Source organism: Mytilinidion resinicola, assembly GCF_010093595.1.
Source record: "Mytilinidion resinicola strain CBS 304.34 unplaced genomic scaffold BDZ99scaffold_1, whole genome shotgun sequence".
Classification (NCBI taxonomy): Eukaryota; Fungi; Ascomycota; class Dothideomycetes; order Mytilinidiales; family Mytilinidiaceae; genus Mytilinidion; species Mytilinidion resinicola.
This window is the reverse complement of record NW_022985437.1, coordinates 866,620-886,605: the sequence shown is the minus strand read 5'-3', so window position 1 is coordinate 886,605 and position 19,986 is coordinate 866,620. Positions and strand designations below refer to the sequence as shown.

General features: G+C 52.2%; 8 protein-coding genes across 8 annotated transcripts; 3 read left to right on the top strand and 5 right to left on the bottom strand.

The window, feature by feature from the left end:
- Window positions 1–107: 107 nt before the first annotated feature.
- BDZ99DRAFT_470115 (uncharacterized protein) lies at window positions 108–1,940 on the bottom strand (the record flags this gene model as incomplete). Its single annotated transcript, XM_033721612.1, has 7 exons — window positions 108–133; window positions 225–722; window positions 779–982; window positions 1,040–1,276; window positions 1,345–1,389; window positions 1,542–1,602; window positions 1,659–1,940. 7 exons carry the CDS (start codon window positions 1,938–1,940, stop codon window positions 108–110), a joined length of 1,353 nt encoding a protein of 450 aa, XP_033584016.1.
- Window positions 1,941–2,112: 172 nt separating this feature from the next.
- BDZ99DRAFT_564858 (uncharacterized protein) lies at window positions 2,113–2,669 on the top strand. Its single transcript, XM_033727406.1, has one exon. It carries the CDS (start codon window positions 2,133–2,135, stop codon window positions 2,466–2,468), a length of 336 nt encoding a protein of 111 aa, XP_033584015.1. The 5' UTR covers window positions 2,113–2,132; the 3' UTR covers window positions 2,469–2,669.
- Window positions 2,670–3,229: 560 nt separating this feature from the next.
- BDZ99DRAFT_470114 (uncharacterized protein) lies at window positions 3,230–3,892 on the bottom strand (the record flags this gene model as incomplete). The annotated part of the gene is made up of 3 exons (XM_033721611.1): window positions 3,230–3,399; window positions 3,555–3,647; window positions 3,799–3,892. The coding sequence occupies 3 exons, from the start codon at window positions 3,890–3,892 to the stop codon at window positions 3,230–3,232; spliced, it is 357 nt and encodes a 118-aa protein (XP_033584014.1).
- Window positions 3,893–4,570: 678 nt separating this feature from the next.
- On the top strand, window positions 4,571–7,084 carry BDZ99DRAFT_492954 (uncharacterized protein). Its single transcript, XM_033723195.1, has 4 exons — window positions 4,571–4,740; window positions 4,817–6,021; window positions 6,091–6,225; window positions 6,275–7,084. The coding sequence occupies exons 1-4, from the start codon at window positions 4,665–4,667 to the stop codon at window positions 6,716–6,718; spliced, it is 1,860 nt and encodes a 619-aa protein (XP_033584013.1). The 5' UTR covers window positions 4,571–4,664; the 3' UTR covers window positions 6,719–7,084.
- Window positions 7,085–8,241: 1,157 nt separating this feature from the next.
- BDZ99DRAFT_375027 (NADPH:adrenodoxin oxidoreductase mitochondrial precursor) lies at window positions 8,242–9,920 on the bottom strand (the record flags this gene model as incomplete). Its single annotated transcript, XM_033714953.1, has 3 exons — window positions 8,242–9,072; window positions 9,124–9,555; window positions 9,609–9,920. The coding sequence occupies 3 exons, from the start codon at window positions 9,918–9,920 to the stop codon at window positions 8,242–8,244; spliced, it is 1,575 nt and encodes a 524-aa protein (XP_033584012.1).
- Window positions 9,921–10,255: 335 nt separating this feature from the next.
- Window positions 10,256–12,930, top strand: BDZ99DRAFT_492952 (uncharacterized protein). The gene is made up of 3 exons (XM_033723194.1): window positions 10,256–10,724; window positions 10,776–10,880; window positions 10,931–12,930. The coding sequence occupies exons 1-3, from the start codon at window positions 10,359–10,361 to the stop codon at window positions 12,572–12,574; spliced, it is 2,115 nt and encodes a 704-aa protein (XP_033584011.1). The 5' UTR covers window positions 10,256–10,358; the 3' UTR covers window positions 12,575–12,930.
- On the bottom strand, window positions 12,757–13,758 carry BDZ99DRAFT_456846 (uncharacterized protein). The gene is made up of 3 exons (XM_033718546.1): window positions 13,726–13,758; window positions 12,963–13,678; window positions 12,757–12,892 (listed from the first exon to the last, which is right to left on the bottom strand). The coding sequence occupies exon 2, from the start codon at window positions 13,604–13,606 to the stop codon at window positions 13,079–13,081; it is 528 nt and encodes a 175-aa protein (XP_033584010.1). The 5' UTR covers window positions 13,607–13,678; window positions 13,726–13,758; the 3' UTR covers window positions 12,757–12,892; window positions 12,963–13,078.
- A 564-nt stretch (window positions 13,759–14,322) lies between these two features.
- Window positions 14,323–18,375, bottom strand: BDZ99DRAFT_564853 (ARM repeat-containing protein). The gene is made up of 3 exons (XM_033727405.1): window positions 17,943–18,375; window positions 14,878–17,848; window positions 14,323–14,818 (listed from the first exon to the last, which is right to left on the bottom strand). The coding sequence occupies exons 1-3, from the start codon at window positions 18,137–18,139 to the stop codon at window positions 14,783–14,785; spliced, it is 3,204 nt and encodes a 1,067-aa protein (XP_033584009.1). The 5' UTR covers window positions 18,140–18,375; the 3' UTR covers window positions 14,323–14,782.
- Between the last annotated feature and the right edge of the window lie 1,611 nt (window positions 18,376–19,986).

Below are 19,986 nucleotides of genomic sequence, written 5' to 3'. Positions count from 1 at the left end.
AGCACGGTGTTGCTGCACGGGCCTGAAAACTGGCCCGAGCGTTGCACCCCGACGGGTTAAGGGATAAGCTGCTCTTCACTTTGATATCATATAACAAAACAGGTAACTCAAGCAAGCGTATGTTCGTCTTTGCCTATAAATACATAAACCCGCACCCACTTCTTCAGGTAGGCAGCGGTGCACACGAGCCATTGGCACAACAACTCGGATCCTCGGCCGCACACCCACTCTCCCCACAATGGCACTGACAACTCCCATTAGCACAACATGGCATGCTGTCCGCCGAGCACCCACTCTCGCCATAGTTGCAGTTGAAGTCGGCGGGACCGGTGTGCTAGTAGGCTGAGACGCGGGCGGTGTGCTGGTAGGCTGAGACACGGGCGGTGTGCTCGTGGAAGCAGCAACGACTTCAGGAGAGAGGTCTACAGCCCCATTCTCGACCGTATCGCTGCAGTCAGCGGTTGTCGCGTTGTCGGGCCCGTCACTGCCTGCGTCACTGCAGCTGGAGGCGTCGTTGAGGTATATGTTGTAGGCGTCTTCAGGGGCCACGCCGAGGGCTTCGCCCAGCTTGACAGGGTCGTCGGTCTGGCTGATGGTGCCGGAGTTATCGAGGGTTCCAAAGGGCTCATCGGTGGGTTGCTCGCTGACGATAGGATAGCGAGGGTAGTCCCCGATCTGACCAGTAACCCACATGGCGAGTGCGTACTGTGCGAAATTATCGGCTGTTGCGAAGTCGTTAGGTCATGATAAGGAGGTGCTGAACTGAAAGGCTGCTTACCGTTGGTGGCAACCCACCATCCCGTGTTTTTCGTCCATCGAGCCATCGTTTTGGTGTATTCGCCTCCGTATACCTGTACCACGACCTGCTTATTGAAATGGGGAGACCAAATCTGGATTTTACGATCATACACGTGTTTGATGCGGTATGCAACGCGGTTTACCATTGCATTGATGTGAAAGAGCTCGTGTAACGCGACGTAGCCTAGAGAGAAGTGTTAGTATAGTATTACTCGCAATGCCAACCATCTGTAGAACTAACCGCGGCATTCATAATTGCGTAGAAGGAGCCTGTCCCTCTCGCCAGTAATCGGTTTCATGCTTGCGATCCTGTCCGGGCAAGACCCCAAAGTGAAGAAACTTGACCAGAAATTTATTGTAGTCACGTCAACACCGTTATGGTTAGTAGTGTAAGCTGCTGCACGAGGAACCCATGAAGATACAACGTCGTTTCCGCTTGAGTCCTTCTGGGTTATCGCTCTCCAGCATCTACTGTTACCTGCGGATATGTCAGCATTCCTTGTTCTTACATTGACACAAACACACAAACACGCCTCAAGTACTAACATTTTTCTACGTCCTCGTCATGTGTTCCTAAGGGACACTCTAGGTCTGTTCGTCGTAGGTAATCGTCACAGCGAGCTTCGAGTTGCCATGCTAGTATTGTCCCATCGTTGTGCCATGTTTAAATGTTTTTCATGATAGCTACATTGACTGTTAGTTAACGCAGTTAACTATTTCTCAGAAAGTGTCATTTCATATACCATTAATCTCGGTTTGATAGTCTTGGTTGTTGTCTGGAGAGCCTAGAAAGTCACCAGCTTGCTGATCATGATTAGATTCTGGGCAGAGAAGAATTTCAGAGGAAAGACTATTCTTACATCGCTGGTGAAGTCTATGTCGCTTGAAACCGACTTGCCGATTTCCAGAAGCTCACCCCACGCACTTTCAATGACCGAGGACCAGTCCGGATGATCATCCGTGTTGCAGCCATTCCATCCCCAGAAATAAAAGGCGCTAGCACTGACGTCTTGTCTTGACGTGAGATTTACTGGCGTGTCGTCGAGGACAGTTGCATCGTGCGCAGTTGGAAAAGCGCAAGTGTGTGCAGCAAGGAAAATGGCTGTGACAGTAGCTGCTAAGGACCGGTGTTTTAGTGCCATTTCTTGGACAAAGTCTGAAGCTGATAATCGGAGGTGATAAGATTGTTGGTCTTAGGCCAACGGGAATTTATGAGAGTCTTATCCCTTCGCACGCTGGCGTCCACACTTGGCGCCAAGCCCGTGCCCCAACGTACGCGCCAGCACGTAAACAAGCCAAATAGCTAGTTATTATCCACAATCAAATACTCCACAATGCCACGGACATCTAATGATGTCGACTACGTGCAGAAGGACCCGAAGCCTTACAAACACCCCAAACTTCCCTACCCCAAGCCTACGCCGCTGCCTGCATTCGAGCCACTACAAATCAACAACTACGACGCGCCCGGCACCCCCAATATACCTCCAGGTCTTGATCAGCATGATCCTGTGGCCCTATTCCGCCTATTCTTTACCGATGAAATGGTAGAGAAGATGGTGCGCTGGACGAACGAGTACGCCAAGGATCACCGGCCGTCCAAGGGCTCAGCTACTTCTATTTGCACGGGATGGAAGGATTATATGGCCAAGCTTAACTCTATAGACTAGCTTGTATATAGCTGCTACACGTATTTGAATTGCCTCAGCCGGGTGTAGGCCTCATCACGGGGGCCTAATTCGGAGCCTCTAATTGGCCGAATCCTTATCGATAACTGTGGACGTAAATCAGCGTGCGAAGAGATAGTAGCTGAAGCCTGTTTGTAACCACGAACCTAGCAGTCCCCAAGGTAGAGGAGATTTCAGTGTCGGTATCTAGCACAGCCCGCAATTGGGTTGTACCACGGGAGCTTGATCCATGATTCTCGGAAACAAAGCTACGGGGCATGACCATTTCTGTCGGCCTTGGCGTAGTTGGTAGCTGAGTTGCATTCCGCCATTGTTTCGAGGTCACCTTTGATTTGTGGTTATGGGACTGGATCCTTTGCAAGCGATGTGGGTAGCCCTTGTTACGCAAAGAAGCGGTTATACAGCAGAGACGAGCTCACATACTGGGGGTAGGCGAGAGGCGAAAATCGGAAAGGGGCATCGTCGCGAGTGTAGGGCGTATGCAGGCGTTGGTGGCGCCGAATCGACTGGCATCGGATGTCGTAACATGCGGTTCCAACCGCCAGCGTTAAAGTTACCTCGTGTCATCTTCTGATGAAATGCGATGTTCTTCGTGAACTTGAAACGGACCCCAAAATTAAGAGAAGCTTATATTGTTGGGTTGCAGATCTGCAGGGGCAAATATGGTTATTCCGAGTGAGGCTGACACGGCAGGCGACAAAGCACCCCCAGTCTTCTTGGTTTCGTGAAAGCAGATAGTGAACTCAAGAATCTATCAGGAGCATGATTTTGCCTTGCCCTGGATCTCCAAGCGTGCCGTGGCGTACGTCACTAGCTCCGTATCCAAAGATGTTGTAGCCAAAGATGTCTTTGTACCCGGGACTCGCGTGAGAGCTGCGTCCCGCCTCCATAGGTGGTCCGTCATAGCTTACCCCTGTTAGTCGTGTTGAAGTCACGATGGGTATCTAGTTTGTGGTTCTGCAACCACTGGGTGTAAAGCAGACGGCCGTGACGGAAACGTTTCTTCTAGGTCATACTTTCGAAGGACGATGGAGGCAACAAGCTTAACGTTTCTAAGGTCATCCATACAAAGGGTGCCGCCGAGTGCATATTCCGGACCCCAACAGCTAATACGCGAGGCGAGGAACATCAAAACCACCAATTTTCGGTACCTTCGAAGAGCTGCACATAACAAGCTCAGAAGCTAAATACGCTTCCAAGTAGCTAGATGTATCTGTCTGTGCCTCTTGTTAATGATTCTCGCAGAAAGTACATTTATTGGCCCATGTTGGGTGGTGCGAAGCAAGTTTCGAGATTTGGGTGAGGTGCTTACGTAACCGGAATATGCTCTCGGCGGCACCCTTTGTATCTCGAGCGATACGTCTTTTGAGCCAGAAAGGCTCGATAGATGCGATCAATATCGACATGCTTATGGAAAGGGCTGGGGGGAGAAGGAGGTCCGTAGAATGAAGGCTGCTTCAAACAACAAAGGACACAAAATAATCGACTTGATAGTAGGATAGCGTATCTGCCCAAAACCTGTTAAGGTTCGATAACGGAAAGCCGTTTTGCGGCTGTCCGAAGCCTTTTTTAACCGGCTTCTTTTTCTATGATGCTTCATAGGATGCATACAAGGTCGGACCTGGTGACGGGTGTCGGAGAGTAGATGCTCGACACATATTGTAGGATCACGCAGCTAGGCGGACTGCTCCTTCGTTCGTGAGAGATGTGCGCTTACATTTCGAGGTCCCCGGAGCTGGAGTCATGATGGTGCAGGTCGAGGATGTCACGATGTCGGTTGAGAGTTGAGGCTCAAGGGATCGGCAGGGTCCAGGATGCAGCTGAAGAAGCAAAGACGTCTCGGTTCTCCCTACAGGGGGGGATACTGTATCACGGAGTGCCAGAAGCGGGAGCACTGCCGAGCCACGAGGGCTGATGAACAGGGGCTTTGCAGATCAGGTGCGTCATGCATCGCCAGATTTTCCAAGCTTGCTTTGGAGCTGTTCCCCGCCGGCGGTCCAAGCTTCCAAGCCAACTTCTGCGTTTGCGCCAACCACCGCCGCCAACCTCCCCTCTCCGTTCGTCCCTCTGCTATTCATACCATACTCCTGTTTTCAATTGCTTCATCCTTTCCTCCTAGAGTATCTTATTCGTTGTTGATCGGCCCAGTTGCAGCTTGCACGCAGCTCCGTCGTCAAGATGGTTCGGTGGGGAAAGCTCTTCAACCTGGACGGCCACGATACGCGTCGTGGCCTTCATGATGAATTACGCGCACGTCCGTGGCACCTTCTTGAGCATTGTCATTATATGTTTTTTCCATTTGAAGGACATCCGCTCACCATTCCTTGCAGTACTCCCAACCCGCCGCAACGAACAACCTCCTTCTCCCATACCTTCCAAAGAAGTCACAAAGGTCGCGTTGCGTCTGAAATACCAGATTGAACAAGTCATACCCTGCGAGCTGGAGGAATGGAAGATTACAAAGGCCCACAGTTCCGTCATCACACCCGCCGTGATCAAGGCCGCCAAGGACGCTGGAGGAGAAGAATACAAGAGTTGTGTTATTTACTGTCTGCTCGTAGTCAAAAAATGGTTCAAACGCCAGGCCATCCTGGAGCTCTGGGACTCGGACTTGCACGATGTCCGCGCTGTCGCCTGTGAGGTCATGGCGAAGGCCATCATAGAGGAGGAAGAGGACATGACTTATCTACTTCAGGATGTCCTACTCAAGCGATACTCCATTATAATCAATGGCAAGGACTCGCTTCCAGCGAATGCGATCGAACGGGCTGTCGATCTCCATGCCCTTCGCGTGATTGGATCTTCGGGCTATCAAAAATGCATATCTTTCCTCTGGCGCGGCTGGTTGGTTCAGGACGACGAAGATCCGTCACGATTTGTCGACTACAAGAAAAAGACAAACACTAGTTACTGGGCGCATTTTGATCCTGACAGGATGCGCGTTCCTGTGTATCAGAACACTGTTCAAATCGCCATGTCTCTCATTTTCCTAGGACTCTACACCGGAGCAGTCAACACGATAAACCCTACCGGTGACCTGGACATTGTTGAAGGATTGCTGTACCTCTTCACCCTGGGCTTCATATGCGACGAGTTTGCTAAGTTCTGGAAAATTGGCCGTTACTACGTTGGATTCTGGAACATATTCAACAGCACGCTATACGCCTTGCTGACAGTCTCTTTCGTCACGCGTATGATTGCCCTCTCGCATCCTGTACACCACGAAAAACGCAGGGAATTCAACGAACTCTCGTACAACTTCTTGGCATTCTCCGCTCCCATGTTTTGGATGCGACTGTTACTCTACCTCGATACCTACCGTTTCTTCGGCGCCATGTTGGTCGTCTTGAAGGTCATGATGAAGGAATCGCTGATATTCTTTGCGCTTCTTCTCGTAGTCTTGATCGGATTCTTACAAGCATTCATGGGACTAGACCAAGTTGACAACGAGTTGGAGGATACCGGTTTCGTGATCGAGGCTATGCTTAAAGCTATTATGCAGAGCCCGGAGTTTGAGGGATTCGACACTTTTGCTGTAAGTTTGTCCAGAAATGCTCTAATAGCCATGATTGCAAAGACAGCTGCTGATTACTACCTTTTACAGCCCCCTTTCGGTCTTATTCTTTACTATATCTTTACCTTTGTTGTCATGGTTGTTCTCCTGAACATCTTGATTGCACTGTACAACTCTGCATATGAGGACATCACGGAAAACGCTGTTGATGAATACATGGCTCTAGTAAGTTTACTCTCTGTCGACGCATTATATGCCTCTAACATACAACTAGTTCGCGCAAAAGACCATGCAGTTCGTTCGTGCTCCCGACGAGAATGTATTCATCGCCCCCTTCAACCTCATCGAGCTTTTCTTGCTCGTAATTCCCTTCGAATGGTGGATGCCCTACGACAAGTACCAACGACTGAACGACTACGTCATGGGCGTCATCTACTCGCCCCTCTTACTGATCACCTCATTCCTTGAAACGAAGCAGGCACACGTTGTTAAGTACAACCGGAAGAGAGGGGAGGAGGACGATGACACCGTTGAGGAGTGGGAGCAGCTGAATGACGAGTGCGACTTCGAGGCCGATGGCTGGACCAAGAAAGTTGAGGACTCGAAGCCGAACGTGGAAACTGATGCCGCCATTCTGGAGCTCAGGAAATTGAGGAAGGATGTTAGCGAGCTGAAGGAATTGATTGAGGGACTCAAAGGAACCGTAAATGGATCGTAGGACTAGCCCCACGAGCCTATTCTGAGACTGCCAGTAAATACTTTTACGATACGCGCAGCCCTTGTGGCTTCTGTATATGTTTCCGGTTGGCGAGGATTATGTTGGTGGCTCTACTTGGGTGGCTAGCGATCGATTCTCTTGTCTAGGTTCGTAATCCGCATCTATAATCACTATTCGTAATTGAACCGCGTCCTATTTCTTATTATTTACATTGTACTCCTAAGCTGCTTCTGAAGGTTCCTTCGCATAATATTCAGCAACCAAGGAACATTATCCGTGTTTCCCACCTTCAATAATTCTCTCTGTGTACAAGTTTGGTGTGTGAGTTTTGGGGTCATTTGAAGTTACTCCTTACTTGAAATTGATTGAGGATGCATTGTGCTCACCGTGATTTTGACTGTGATTGTGAGGACTACTTCTTGATGGAATTCTCCTGACCTGACGCTCCGCTATCATCAACGCAGAAAACGAGCAAGGGAGTGTGTAGGTCACGTGATGAATTCGTTTCACTGCAACGACCAGCCACCTCACTCTTTGACCCGCTACGCGGGGCATGAAAAAAGTGCCACACTCAAGCATTCCAACACTGTCTGAGGCGGCCTGGTGAGCCATCAGAAATGCCAGAGCTGGTATGTTATTATTATTCGTAGAACACCAGTTCTGGCATTTCTGATAGCTCACCTCAGACGGTGTTGAAATGCTTGAGCGTGCCAGGCAGCAGCGATTCCACGACCTTCCACGGCTTTCGATACGCTAGCCGCTAGCGCCTTGGCGTCGTTTCGCTCAGGTATATAGCCACCGTCCCCCTCTGAACCTTCGCACGAAGTTCATACTTGTAAGATTCCTCTTCCTCTCCTGCTTAGTTCTCATCACAGCTAACAATCTTCACAGACCTTGTTGGGGTGGCTGAGCTCATGAATTCGGTCCACCTGGCAGACTGTCCTGCATTGCACAACGCGGCGACGGGCTGTCATGAATCTCCTTCGGGGGCTTCACCGGCGTAATTTTTGCTGGTCCGCTGCCTGCCCTATGGCTTTTCATTGATCCACTCGCCTTGTGCGGGTGTTCGAAGGAGAGTTTTTCGATGTCTGTGCGACAGGAGGGTTTTCCTTCGCATCGCTTTTTGGTCCTCGTTGCCGTTAGGCTTTGCATCTCACTTTCGCGACTGCATGTTGGATCGGGTCAGCCATCCTAGATGGAAGAGAATTCTATTTTCTTGACAATGTCTGCTTCTTCCTCAATCGGCTGCGCTTGCCCTTGGTTCGACTGTTTTCTGACCCATCCATGCTCTCAAATTGTCGTCTTCGTTGCACCCGGTCCATTCGGGCGCTCTAATATCCTCCATCAATCTCATGTCCTCAACGAAACAGGGCGTTTTGAATGTTGAGGTTGGAGAAGGCTTGAGTGTGTGGCCATGTGACATGGCTTCTGAAATTTCACTCCTAGGTATGACTTAGCATAAGCCGATGGCTATAGAGAATCAATAAGAGCATGATTGTTTGTTGCAAATCTGTATCATCTATTCATGAATCTAGCACTCGTAGCATATCTTCAACACTGGTGAACTTCTCCCTCTCTTTGCCCAGCTTTGCACCCTTCTCCTTTTCCACCGCATCGATCCTCTTCCAGTCTTTCCATGAGACAGGCCTCAGACCTTTATTAATAGCTTCGCCCTTTAATCCCTCCCATCCACGACCCGAGCTCCCTCCGAACTCCGAGTTCAGAAACGACGCCTGCTGCTCCCAGTCCTTGCTAATCACGTCGGCAGAGACGAAGGCGTCGTCCATAGTACTGGCAATTACTCCAGTGGGCCCTCGCTTGACCCAACCAGCGCAATACATGCCCGGAACATGGCCGGCGGTCAGGGCTCCTGGTCCAATTTCCGGGTTGATAACTCGGCCATAGGCATCATTAGGAATGATGCCCGTACGATCGTCGAAGGGGACCCCCAAAGCCTCAAAATCAGGCAGTCCCTCCGATTTGTAGCCAACAGATCGGAATGCAAGAAATGCTGGCACTGTAAGTATGTTTCCGGTGGGCTCTACTTTGGCATTGCGGTCAAAGGGATCGGAATCCGAGGCGAACTGTGTCTTTTCAAAGTCCATACTTGAAAGTGCATGTGCATCGCTAGGAGATGCATTGAAACTCTTTGGAGACATCAAAAACGAGAGGTCCCATGACCTCGCGGACGACGAAGATGGAGACGAAGAGCCTTTGACGAGAACTTGCGCTATTCGCTTCTGTACCCTGGGGAGCTTCGTAATGTCAGGCGGAAACAGCGATGAGTCAATTGGCCGGAATGATACGGAAGGTAGATTCATAAGCTCTCTGACCTCCTTGATAGTGAATGCAGCCTGGGTTGAAAGAATTAGCAACGCTTTGTCGCATGAAGGGAATCTGCATACCTGCATGGGACCTCTTCGCCCGACTACTTTTACAGACTTCACCCTACTCCGTGACAGCGTCTCCAAGGCCTGTTCCGTGATATCTGTCTTCCGGAGGGCATCAACTCCGCTCAATAGTATGCGGGCTACGTCTAATGCCACGTTACCCTGCCCAACGACTACAGCTTGCTCTCCAGCATCTAGTTGCGGGGCAATATGCGCATACTCCGGCAATCCATTGTACCACCCCACAAACGCACGTGCCGAGTATACGCCTTGTAGATCCTCCCCGGGTATTCCGAGCCTCTTGTCTTTAGACGCGCCGTAGGCAAAAAGGATCGCATCGTAGTGAGGCGTGAGGGATGCGAGGGGGATGTCATGGCCGATGTTCACATTTCCGATGAAGTTGAAACGAGGCGATGACGCGACTTCTTCGAATTTGTCCTCGCAATTCTGTATATTGTGTGAGCATGGTGGTTTCTGACATGTTGACCTCTTCCACGTACCTTCACTTCCGGATGATCGGGGGCAACCCCGAATCGCACCAGTCCATAAGGCACCGGCAGATGTTCATACATATCCACGGTAGCATTCTGGAGCTTCTGCATCACCCGATATGCAGAGTAGAAGCCGGCAGGGCCAGAGCCGATGATGGCGAGTCTGAACGGCTTCGCCGAGATGGATGCATTGCTGTAGCTGCGGGAGGCCTGTCGTGCTACTTTTGAGACGCTATGTATAGGCAACCGGTTCGACACATTGATTAAAAACTTGTGTGTACAGCTGGGGCATATGTACGGCGTTCTGCGGAAGATATGCATGTTTAATGCGGAGGTAGAGGCTCGAAGATTTTGGGGTGACGTCGAACACCTCCATTTCTGCGCCAATCAGCTTTCTACTTCGTAGTAACCGCTGCTATCAACACCACAAACCTCTATATACGTAATGAAGCATACTGCATCAAACTCAAGACTTGGATAAGTATTCAGCGCCTTCTCTTCTTTCCTATATCTCGTACTTCATGCATCCCGTTTCACATGTGGCGTTAAGCCTTCGTTCAGCACAGACTAAAACGCGTTGCTATGGAGACGGGTTGATTACCTCCGCGCAGCATCCCACCATGCATCCACATCCTCAGGCATTCCTCTGATAGCCGAAGCTCACACTCGTTGGACGCTCTGCATTCCTCGCTCTTCTTTCCACGAGCTGCCAAGTCACATTCTTTTGCTCTCACTCCCAAGCAGACGTGGCAGAGAAACATGGGCCGCGGGCAGCCCTATCAGTACGGTGCGCCGAAGTCCATCGCCGACGATCCTTTCTTGTACAATGGCTTCAATCCCAAAGCCGTGACAATGGCAAGCCGCCAGCCCCCGCCGCCTCCCAGGCCGAAGCAAGAGGGCCCTCTGATCAACTTCAATCGCCATCCTGACAGCTACCTGATCCTTCCCTATGGCAAGACCGACGCCAAGCCGATGAGCCCGAAGACAAAGACAGTCATAAAGTGGACACGATGGTTACAGCTACTGCTGCGGGTCTTGCAATTGATTGCCGCAATTGGGATCTTGGTCTGTGTTATTGCCATCCGCGGCACGCAACCGACTGAAGGATGGGTGATCCGGATACCGGTATGCAACACTCTAGTCGTCCGGAGACAACAATTGCTCACAACTTGTTAGGCTGGTGTTGATATTGCAACCGTATTGTATGCAATCTACCATCTTGTGCGGACCGCCAAACACCGCACACCGGGAAGCTCTGCAAGCTATCACTTTTTTGCTCTGGTAGAGAATCTCCACGCTCACACGGAAGCAAGAATGCTAACATTTAGTAGATCATAGATGCCGGCCTCATCCCGTTCTACGTATTCACAGCATTACTGTCTAATCGTAATTATCATGAAGCACCGGGAACGTCTGGCCGATGGAGGACTCTATTTCCTACAGACGGAGATGCCAACAAGATCCTTCAGACGACCTGGCTCACCGCGACTGCCATTGCTGGACTGCATTGTTTCTCTCTATTTCTGGATCTATATCTCGTGGTCATATTCCGGAAGATCACTCATCTACCACCAGACATGAATCCACTTGAGGACAATCTCACTTCTCGGCGCAAAACCAAGCACAAGGCGAAGAATTCCTCGATTTCGGCCATGATTCCCTTAACAGCGGATGAGAAGAAAATTAACACCCAGACCAATAGCACGACTTCACTTTCAAACCGCGGGTCGCAAGCAGACCCATTGATCCCTGTGCCGGATGTCAGCAAGGTAGCATTCTTCCACACAAGAGCAAACTCTGATGTCAGCTACTCGCCACACAATCCCACAACAGCTCGTCTTTCGCGTACAGATCTTGCGAACTCGATATACCAGCAGCCGGCGTCCGTACGAAACTCTCGCGCCGATCTCCATAGGCGCGAGGACCTCCATCGTAGGGATGACAGCGACGGCGAGACGTTGGCCCAACGCAAATCTTTCCTCGCAGCGCAATCCATTCAACGCTCACGCCCTAACTCCTTCGTATCGGCTATGAATGACGAGAAGAGCGCAAACAACTCCAACAACGGCACTCCTCAGCGGATTAGCCGCGAGAGCCTTCAATCCGACAATTGGTTTGTCCATGCATCTGAGGACGACGACCCATACACCACCGCTCCATCCACCAACTCACGCTCTCACTCTCCAACGAAGAGCAAGTCCGGAACCACAACTAAATACAACCAACTTTCCGGCGACATCTCAGACGACGACAGCGACATCATGATCCCCCAACCCCTCCGAATGAACCCACCCACGCCCCCTCCCGCAGCGGCCAACAACTTCAAATCCTCCCCATCCAATTCCTCCTATCCCTCGCGCCCGGCCACCGGCACAAGCACAAGCACAAACGGCTACAACAACCCCTACAACCCGCCCGTCCTCAACACAAACACCACTCCAAAACTAGCCCGCACGATGACCGTAACCTCCATCAGTACAGACTCGACCTTCATGCGCTCGCCCACCAACCGCCCCCTGACGCCCAAGAGCCGCTACTACGGCGACCTCAAAGCCGCGACCCAGGGCATTCGCGACTCGCCCGGCAACACGAGCCCAACGCGCGGTTCGCCCGCTCCCAGCCCGTCGAAGTACGCCCCTCACAACGCGTATCCGTCGCGGGCGAAGGCGTACACTACCAACGCATCGCCAACGAAGGTTAAGGGACACTCGTTCGCGAGTATTAGGCGTACGGGTGAGGCGGGGTACACGCCTGTGACGGCCCAGAGCCCGCGGGTGGTTAGCCGCTCGGGTGTTGATATCGATGGGGATTATGGTTTCGGCGGGTATGAAGATGGGGATCTGGCGAGTGGACGAAAGCGGGATGTTAGCGGGAAGGTGGCGGAGGAGGGCAGGGGCGGCGTGGGGACTGGTGGGAGGTGGAAGGGGATGGGATTGGGTGGACTCAGCTATAGGAAGGTGAGCGGGGTTGCTTAGGTGGGTTTGGGGATGGTGTATACATTGGTTTGAGCAGATGGTGCTGTGGGTGGCGTTTTTGGATTCTGGGGTCTTTTGGTTTTGCTGGCTTTGTGTCTACTCTTTGAAGTGGGGTCGGATTGATACATGTGGGATCTGTTTGGTTCTGAAAAGTGGCATGCGGATTAGATGTATGAATGGAAAGACGAGAGTGTATGAAATTCAGGAAGAGTCTTGGATGCGTCTATTGCAATGAGAAATCCATCCCTGAAATGCGTTATTGCGATACCGGCTAATGGTGACACCACGCTATGCTTAAAAAACTTGTTTGATGTGTGTCTATTTGTGCGTCAGAGATGTTCAGATTAGGAGAGGCCTTGTCTAGAATGAGAAAGAGATTATGTCTTACAAAAAGCCTTTGCCTATATATATCCCGATGCTGCGCTTTCCCAGCACGCCAATCCCCTTTCATCGCCGGCCTACTCTAGGATTACTATCCCGCCGAAGGGCCGCTAGTCTTGTTCTTTAGTATATTCCGAGGTCTGCAAGTATCGCGAGCGCCACGACATTCCCTTCCAGTGCAGCAACAAAAGTTTTCGTCCAAGCTATACCACCGCTGCCGTTCATAGCCCCGTGGTACTTCATTTGCAGCAGATCTACAATGCCGCACAGGACAGATTCCATCTGCAGCTTTTCCGCGAGGGCGAACACCTTGAGCAGGTCATCGAGTGGAGCATCGTGGAAAGCGCCTTCTTCATCCACAGTCTCAAACCGGCTGGTATACAGCGCATGGATGAGTATCTCCACTTCCTCTCGGTCAGTTTTTTCGGGAAGCTTGAAACGGTTCATGGCAGCATCGGCGACATCGTCGGGAAGGCCTTCGCATGTGGTATGCTGGAGGAGGCGTTTCTCGAGGTGCTCTGTGACTCTAGCGACGACGGCGTCCAGCGTTTCGAGCTCGTTGTTGACTTCGAGGTCCCATAGGATGTGCTCTTCCTTGGGAGGGCCCCAACTCCAGTCCCGATTGGCGAGCTCTGCGAAGATCTGGTTCATCAAAGGAGTAAGGTTCGCCCGTGTGTCTTTGAAGTGACCGTCGAGTTCCGTACATGAGAGTTCGCTGATGATCTGAGATGGGTTAGGAGAGGTCTTTCCGTATATACCTTGTGACCTACATCGCAATTGAGATGATGCCCATCAAGGTTTGCCGGAACGGCCTTCGGCATGGACCTCATCCTCGTGAGCTTCTCTCTGAGTAGAGCCTCTACCTCGGCGTGGAGTGGAGCGAGGTTGAAGTGTTTCGCAATGACGGGCGATTTGCAGACGAGGAGCTCCCTGTGAACTGGGAAGCTCATGTATGGACCTAATTGGAGCGTGACAATGGTTTGGTACAGGAACGGTTTCCTTGAGGTAAAGTTAAGTTAGATTCTTCGTTTTGTAGTTACTGTCATCTTGAGCAATCGGCGGAAACCCAAGAGCACAGCCAGGTTAGGCAAGGCACTGCGCATACCTGTGATCGGCCATAGCTACGAAGTGCTCACGATAGATCTCCGTGTCTTTCGTAGATGAATTGCAACCCACGGCCGCGTCCCTCGCCGATGAGTTCATTGTGATGATTGTTGGTATGGAGAGAGGAGAATGGGTGCGGTTGTCGTGAGTCGATCTATAGGGGTCAAGATCAAACCGCAGGCCCTGGCGTGAGGAGCCTCGTTGGGTGTACCTACTTAGGAATGATGTGGAGGTAAGGTTTCAAAGTCGTTCAAATTAGGTTAGTCCTGGCTGCGAGTAAGTCCACGTGGATTATGACAAAACCTTAACGAAGCCTCACTCACAGAACTAGAAAATCTAGACGGGGAAACAAAGACAGCAAGAAACCCTCTCTTAATAGAAAATCGCACCCGGACATCACATAGCAAACGATGAGAAATAACTTGAACAATATCAAAAGCGATCTTTGATAATGCAGAAATCTACGTCTATCACCCCGAAAGCATAATATTTTAAGAGAATGAAAAAGAGACAACAGGAACATGAGAGCCATAAGCCATGACATGACATGAGACCGCCCGTACGCCTTCCCAACCCTGCTGGATGCTACATTAAACAATCGTATGCCAGCGTCTAGCCACCCCTTCATTAGGCTTTTGGTGTCTTCATCTGCTAGGATTTCCAACAGGAAGAAATCGGGTATGCAAACAAGCACATCGTCAATCATTTCCACGCAGATAGCATCTAATCTTCGTCGGAAGTGAAAACCTCCTCGCCACGCTGGAAACAATGTTAGCGTTTGTCAATGCTGAAAGGACGTTGAGAGCGAGTAAACTAACCTTGCGACGGGCCATACGGTCCTTCTTCTTCTTCCGCATCTCAGCGCTGGAGAGCTTCTTCTTCTTTCCGCCTCCGGTGATCTTGTTACCCATAGCATCGAACTTCTCCTCTTCTTCGCCCTTCTCGGTCAACCGAGGGCCAGCACCCTGACCTTGCACCCAGTTGTGACCGGAAGGAGTCATCTTTCCGTCCATGACGGCCCAGACTTCCTCAGTCAGATCGCGAGTGAACTCGGCGGAGTGAGTGATGATGATGACACCACCCTCGAAAGCCTTGATGGCCTTGGAGAGCGCTCCAAGGGAGTCACGGTCGAGGTAGTTGGTAGGCTCATCCAAGACGATCAAATGCGGTCGCTGCCACGAGCAAGCGGCGAGGACGACCTTGACACGCTGACCACCAGACAGACCACGCATACGGGAATGGGATACCAGCTCAGCATCGAGACCGAAGTTGGCGCAGTGAGACTCAATCTCCTTTCGGACGAGAGGACGGAACTGACCGCTAGCGAGGGCCTCCTTCTGATCGACCTCAGCCACCATCTTGGCGTGCGAGGAGAGGATCTCAGATCGAGGAATCCAGGCGTTGTCAGCAGTCATCATAGGGGTCCAGCGCTCGTTCTTCAAGCCAATGTTCTCACCAAGGGCAAACGAACATTCATACTCGTAGGAGTTCTTGAATTTCCTACGCGAGTGGATACCGATGACTCGTCGAGGGGTGTTCTCGATCTTGTAAACCTTGTCCATGGCCTTCTCATCCTCGTCGGTGATGATCTTGTTGGCACGGTCCATGGTCTCGCGATCTTCACCAGTTTGGAAACGCCACTGGATGTATTCCGAAGGAGTGGAGTCGAGGTGGTGATCGATATGGGCGAAAGCGTGCTGCTTGATATAGGCGATACGGATGTTCTCGTGCTGGTAGACCTCACCAGATGTTGGGATAAGCTCACCAGTCAAGACGTTGACGAGAGTAGATTTGCCAGCACCGTTGGGACCAATAACGGCAATACGCGAGCCGAGAGAACACTGGAAAGAGATGCCGGAAATCTGGGGCCTTGGGGTACCCTCGTACTGGAAGCTCATGTTGGTGACACGAATGATGGCCTTTGCCTTGGTCTTGACACCCTCAAGGAAACCGGGCTCGGGGAACTTGAACTCCATGTCGGAAGCGCTGAGCTCGTGGTAGGACTTGGCAGATGGAACACGCTTGACGAACTCGCTGAGATTACCACGGTAACGCTTTAGCTTGAAGCGCTCGTAGTGGATAACGTGTTGAACGACGTTGTCCAAGAATTTGCTGTCGTGAGAAATGATGATGGATGTGCAGGGTGAGTTGACGAGGTACTGTTCTAGCCACTTCACGTTCTTGACGTCCAAGTGGTTGGTAGGCTCGTCCAGCAACAGAATATCAGGCGATTCGAAGACGGCACGGGCAAGAGCCAACTTCATCTTCCAGCCACCAGAGAGCGAAGTGATGGGTCCAGCGTACATCTCCTCGGAGAAGCCGAATTCGAGGAGCGTAGCCTCAACATCCTTCTGAGAAGTGTTGATGTTGACACTAGCAAGCTTCTTCAGTGTCCACTCGATGACAGTCTGCTCGGTATCGGCGGAGTCGAGATCGTGCTCGACGTAAACGGTCTTGACCTCGCTCTGCTTGGGGAAGCCCTCGACCTGCTCGTTGTTGATGGCGCGCATCAGGGTTGTCTTACCAGAACCGTTGGGTCCCAGAAGGCCGTAACGCTGGCCACGCTTCAGACGAAGATGGGTTTGGTTGAGCAGGATCTTGGCACCATAGGCCAAGTTGAATGTGCAGTTGCAGAGGTCCTCACCCTCTTCCTCATCAGGCTCAACCTCGTTCTCCTCAGCAACACCGGGAAGACTCTTCTTGCGGAGAGTATCGGCAACGTTCTTGGCCTCCTCGTCGCCAACAACAGCACCGATGTAGGCAATGGTGTTCTGTTCCCAGCTGTACAGCTCGTGGTCCTTCTCGTCGATAAGCTGGCCACCAATGGCGGCAATGTAAGTGAGAATTGGGTCAAACTTGGCACCGGCCTTGGTCTTGGAAGGGAGCGACTGCTTCAAGTTACCAAGGACAGTGGCGATGTCACCAGCTTTGGAAAGCTCGGGGATCTTGCCGTCCTTGACGTCACCGACGCGGATGAGGGTGTCCAGACCCTGGCGGGTCTTCTCACGAGCCTCGGGGTCAGCGAGGGTGTCGAAGTTCGAGTTGAGCTTTGGCATCAACTTTGGCAGGAAAGCGGCAACGATCTGGGGGTCCTCGACGAGCTTGCACATGTTGTCGATGATGACGGCGCTCTTTCGCTTGATGGCAGTCTCGCGCTCAACGAGACCGCGCTCAAGGAGCGGCACCATGATAGCCAAGGTCGGCTCGTGGACGTCAGTAACGAAAGTAGTGGCACCGAGCAAGTGAACAGTCTCGGGGACGTTCTCTGGCTTGGCGATACACTTGATGAGCTCGGGAATAAAGCGCTCAATATCCTTGTTGGAGATGAGAGCACAGAGCTTCTCCATGGTGGCGTACGCAGCCTTCTTGACCTCGGGCTTTGTGTCCCACATGGCCTCAGAGATGACGGGAATCAGGTCCGGCACGCGGTAAGCCAGCTGAGCCGCAGAGGTCTTGCAGAGGATCTCGATGCACTCGAGATCGATCATCTTTTCGGGCCACTTCTGGGTGGTGCGAAGCGAGTGGATGATGGCCGGGATAACGACCTTGACGGCGTATGGGTTCGAAGCCTCGACGATGGCCTTGGAGGCAGCTTGGGCAGCCACCTTGACGGGGGTCATCTTATCGGCGACGGCAGCCAGCGCGTTGGGGAGCAGGCTGACGAGGTATGGCTCGACGGCGGGGGAGACGGTGCCATGCTGGGCAATATTCTGGATGGCGTTGAGAGCGCGTTCGCGGGCATTGGCATCCTTCTTGCTGGCAAGCTGCTTCTTCAACAGTTCGACGAACCTGTTGTCTGCTATCAGCGGGGCGTTCTTGCAAAATTGCGACCGTGCGGACGAAGCGAGGGCTGCGAAATGTGCACAGTGGCAGGAAAACTTACTTGGTGGGCACTTCGCCCTCCTCGATGTCGCCGTTGATGAAGGTGGCCAGGCCCTGCGAGGCAGCGTTCACCTCATCCTGGGTCTTGGAGACGGTCAGCTTGGAGAACAGGTCGTCGAGGACCTTCAGCGACTTTGAGTTCTCGGCCTTGACGGTCGAGGGGTTGTGGGGGGCGGCCATGTCTGCGGCTGGAGCCATGTGTATGGGGTCGAGTCGGTGGGTGTAGTGAAAAGGTTTTGTGCGGGCGATAAGGCTTTTGCAGAGGGGCGGCGGGCGGTCACAGGCGCTCTGACAGCAGTGAAAGAGGCGCTCTAGTGGGGGATCCGGACGTGCAGCGACGCGGTGGAGACGCGCTGCGCTCTATGCAAGTGCAGAGAACAGACGGTCGGAGCAAGCAGAGCAGGCCTGGTGTAGGCACGGCGAGAGGTGAGGGGAGAGAGGGTGGATGGGGAGAAGAAGGCGGCAGCAGAGGGACGGCTTTTTCTACGGCTGGCGAAAAAAAAGCTGCACGGACTTCCAAGCGAGAGGCCCCAGTAGAACGTCACGAACTAGGCAAAGCGCCCCATCAGAACCAGAGCACCTTCGTAGCCCGCCCCATTCACCACCACGGATTGCACTGGCTGGTGGCGAATGGCTGCATCGCCATTAATTACTTGCGAGCCGCTGCCCGCGGGCTGCTCCACCTTGCGATGTTTCATGATACCTTTGTACTTCAAGTGCTCGAGGGATGCGCCGAGGAATTACTTTGCCACCTAGAATCACGCCTAGGTATCGAATATCCTGCACGCAAGCTTACGAACGGACTGGGGGGCTCTGATACGCAGCACGCCGAGCCTCTCCAGGATCGCGCATAGATTCCGCCAATCCAGCTGCCGGCGCGAGGAATCACCTATGAGGGACGAAGCACAGCCGCCGGCGTTGCACCTAGAACCTATCCATTTCGTCTTCTGGAACAGCCCTGAAGATCCAAGGTTCCTCGCACACAAATTCCTCAGCAAGAAACGGCCCCTGGTGCCTGGTTAGGCCTGCTCGAGTGCTTGAGTCCCGCCCGCATGTCCGGATGCTGCCCACATGTTGCGCCCTTGGGCATGTGGCCCGGGAGACACTCGCCGCTCCCAACAAACTACTTTCTGGCAACTAGCTCGCTTTAGTTTGAGCGACCAGGCCGGCAGCCGCGCCAAAGTCTTCGAGAAGGTTATGGGAGCGGTGAGCGGAGGTCCAATGGCACCCCCGCTATCAGCCAGATGTCTTCCACATGCATGAAACCTCGACTGTGACTATCAGATTCGCTATCCCAGGACCAGCCGTGTCCATCTAAGCGTGAGACAGATGAATGATTGGGCTAGAAGGGGTAAGACGGTCGGATTTCTTTTCGCCCCAGCAGCTTTCTGCTTCCAGCAGTCTCGATATCGAATATGTTCAGAGCAATTCACTATTTCTAAGTAGAACATCCTGTCGGAACTTGATATTTCGCATTTGCGTCTCTCCTGAAGACCACTCGACTGGATCCGAGCACACCCAATCTGTAGCCACGTTACACACAGATTCGCGTTCCCCGAGCAAGGCATTTCCCCTGCCACGGCACTCGCAGCCCTGCAATTCAAGCCCGCAAATCACACTCATTACTATTCTTACCACTTCCTTGCTTGACTCTCAGCTTCCCTCACCGCACTCTGCTAGACAGCATGAGAAGAAAAATCGAAATCTTAGCGCACAGATCCTCTCTGTCCATCCGCCGTCGTCGATAAACCCCGGATTTTCTCCACATAAGCACGATAAGATACGCACACTCCACACGACGCTTGCGCCGATAGGAGCGTTGTGGCGTTTTGCTCGCCGGCTCGAGCGCTCGTCCGTGTCAAAGGGCTGGATGCGCCACTCAGGCCAGGGGTCTCTACAATACAAAGCGGCGAACATTGGCCTTGTGGTCTTCTGTCAATGATCATTTCACTATTGGCCATGACAAAGAGACTCGGGTCCTATTGAGTGTACTTTGTAGATAACTCTGGGCTGGGAGAAGGCGCTTGGCCTCGTTATTATGCATG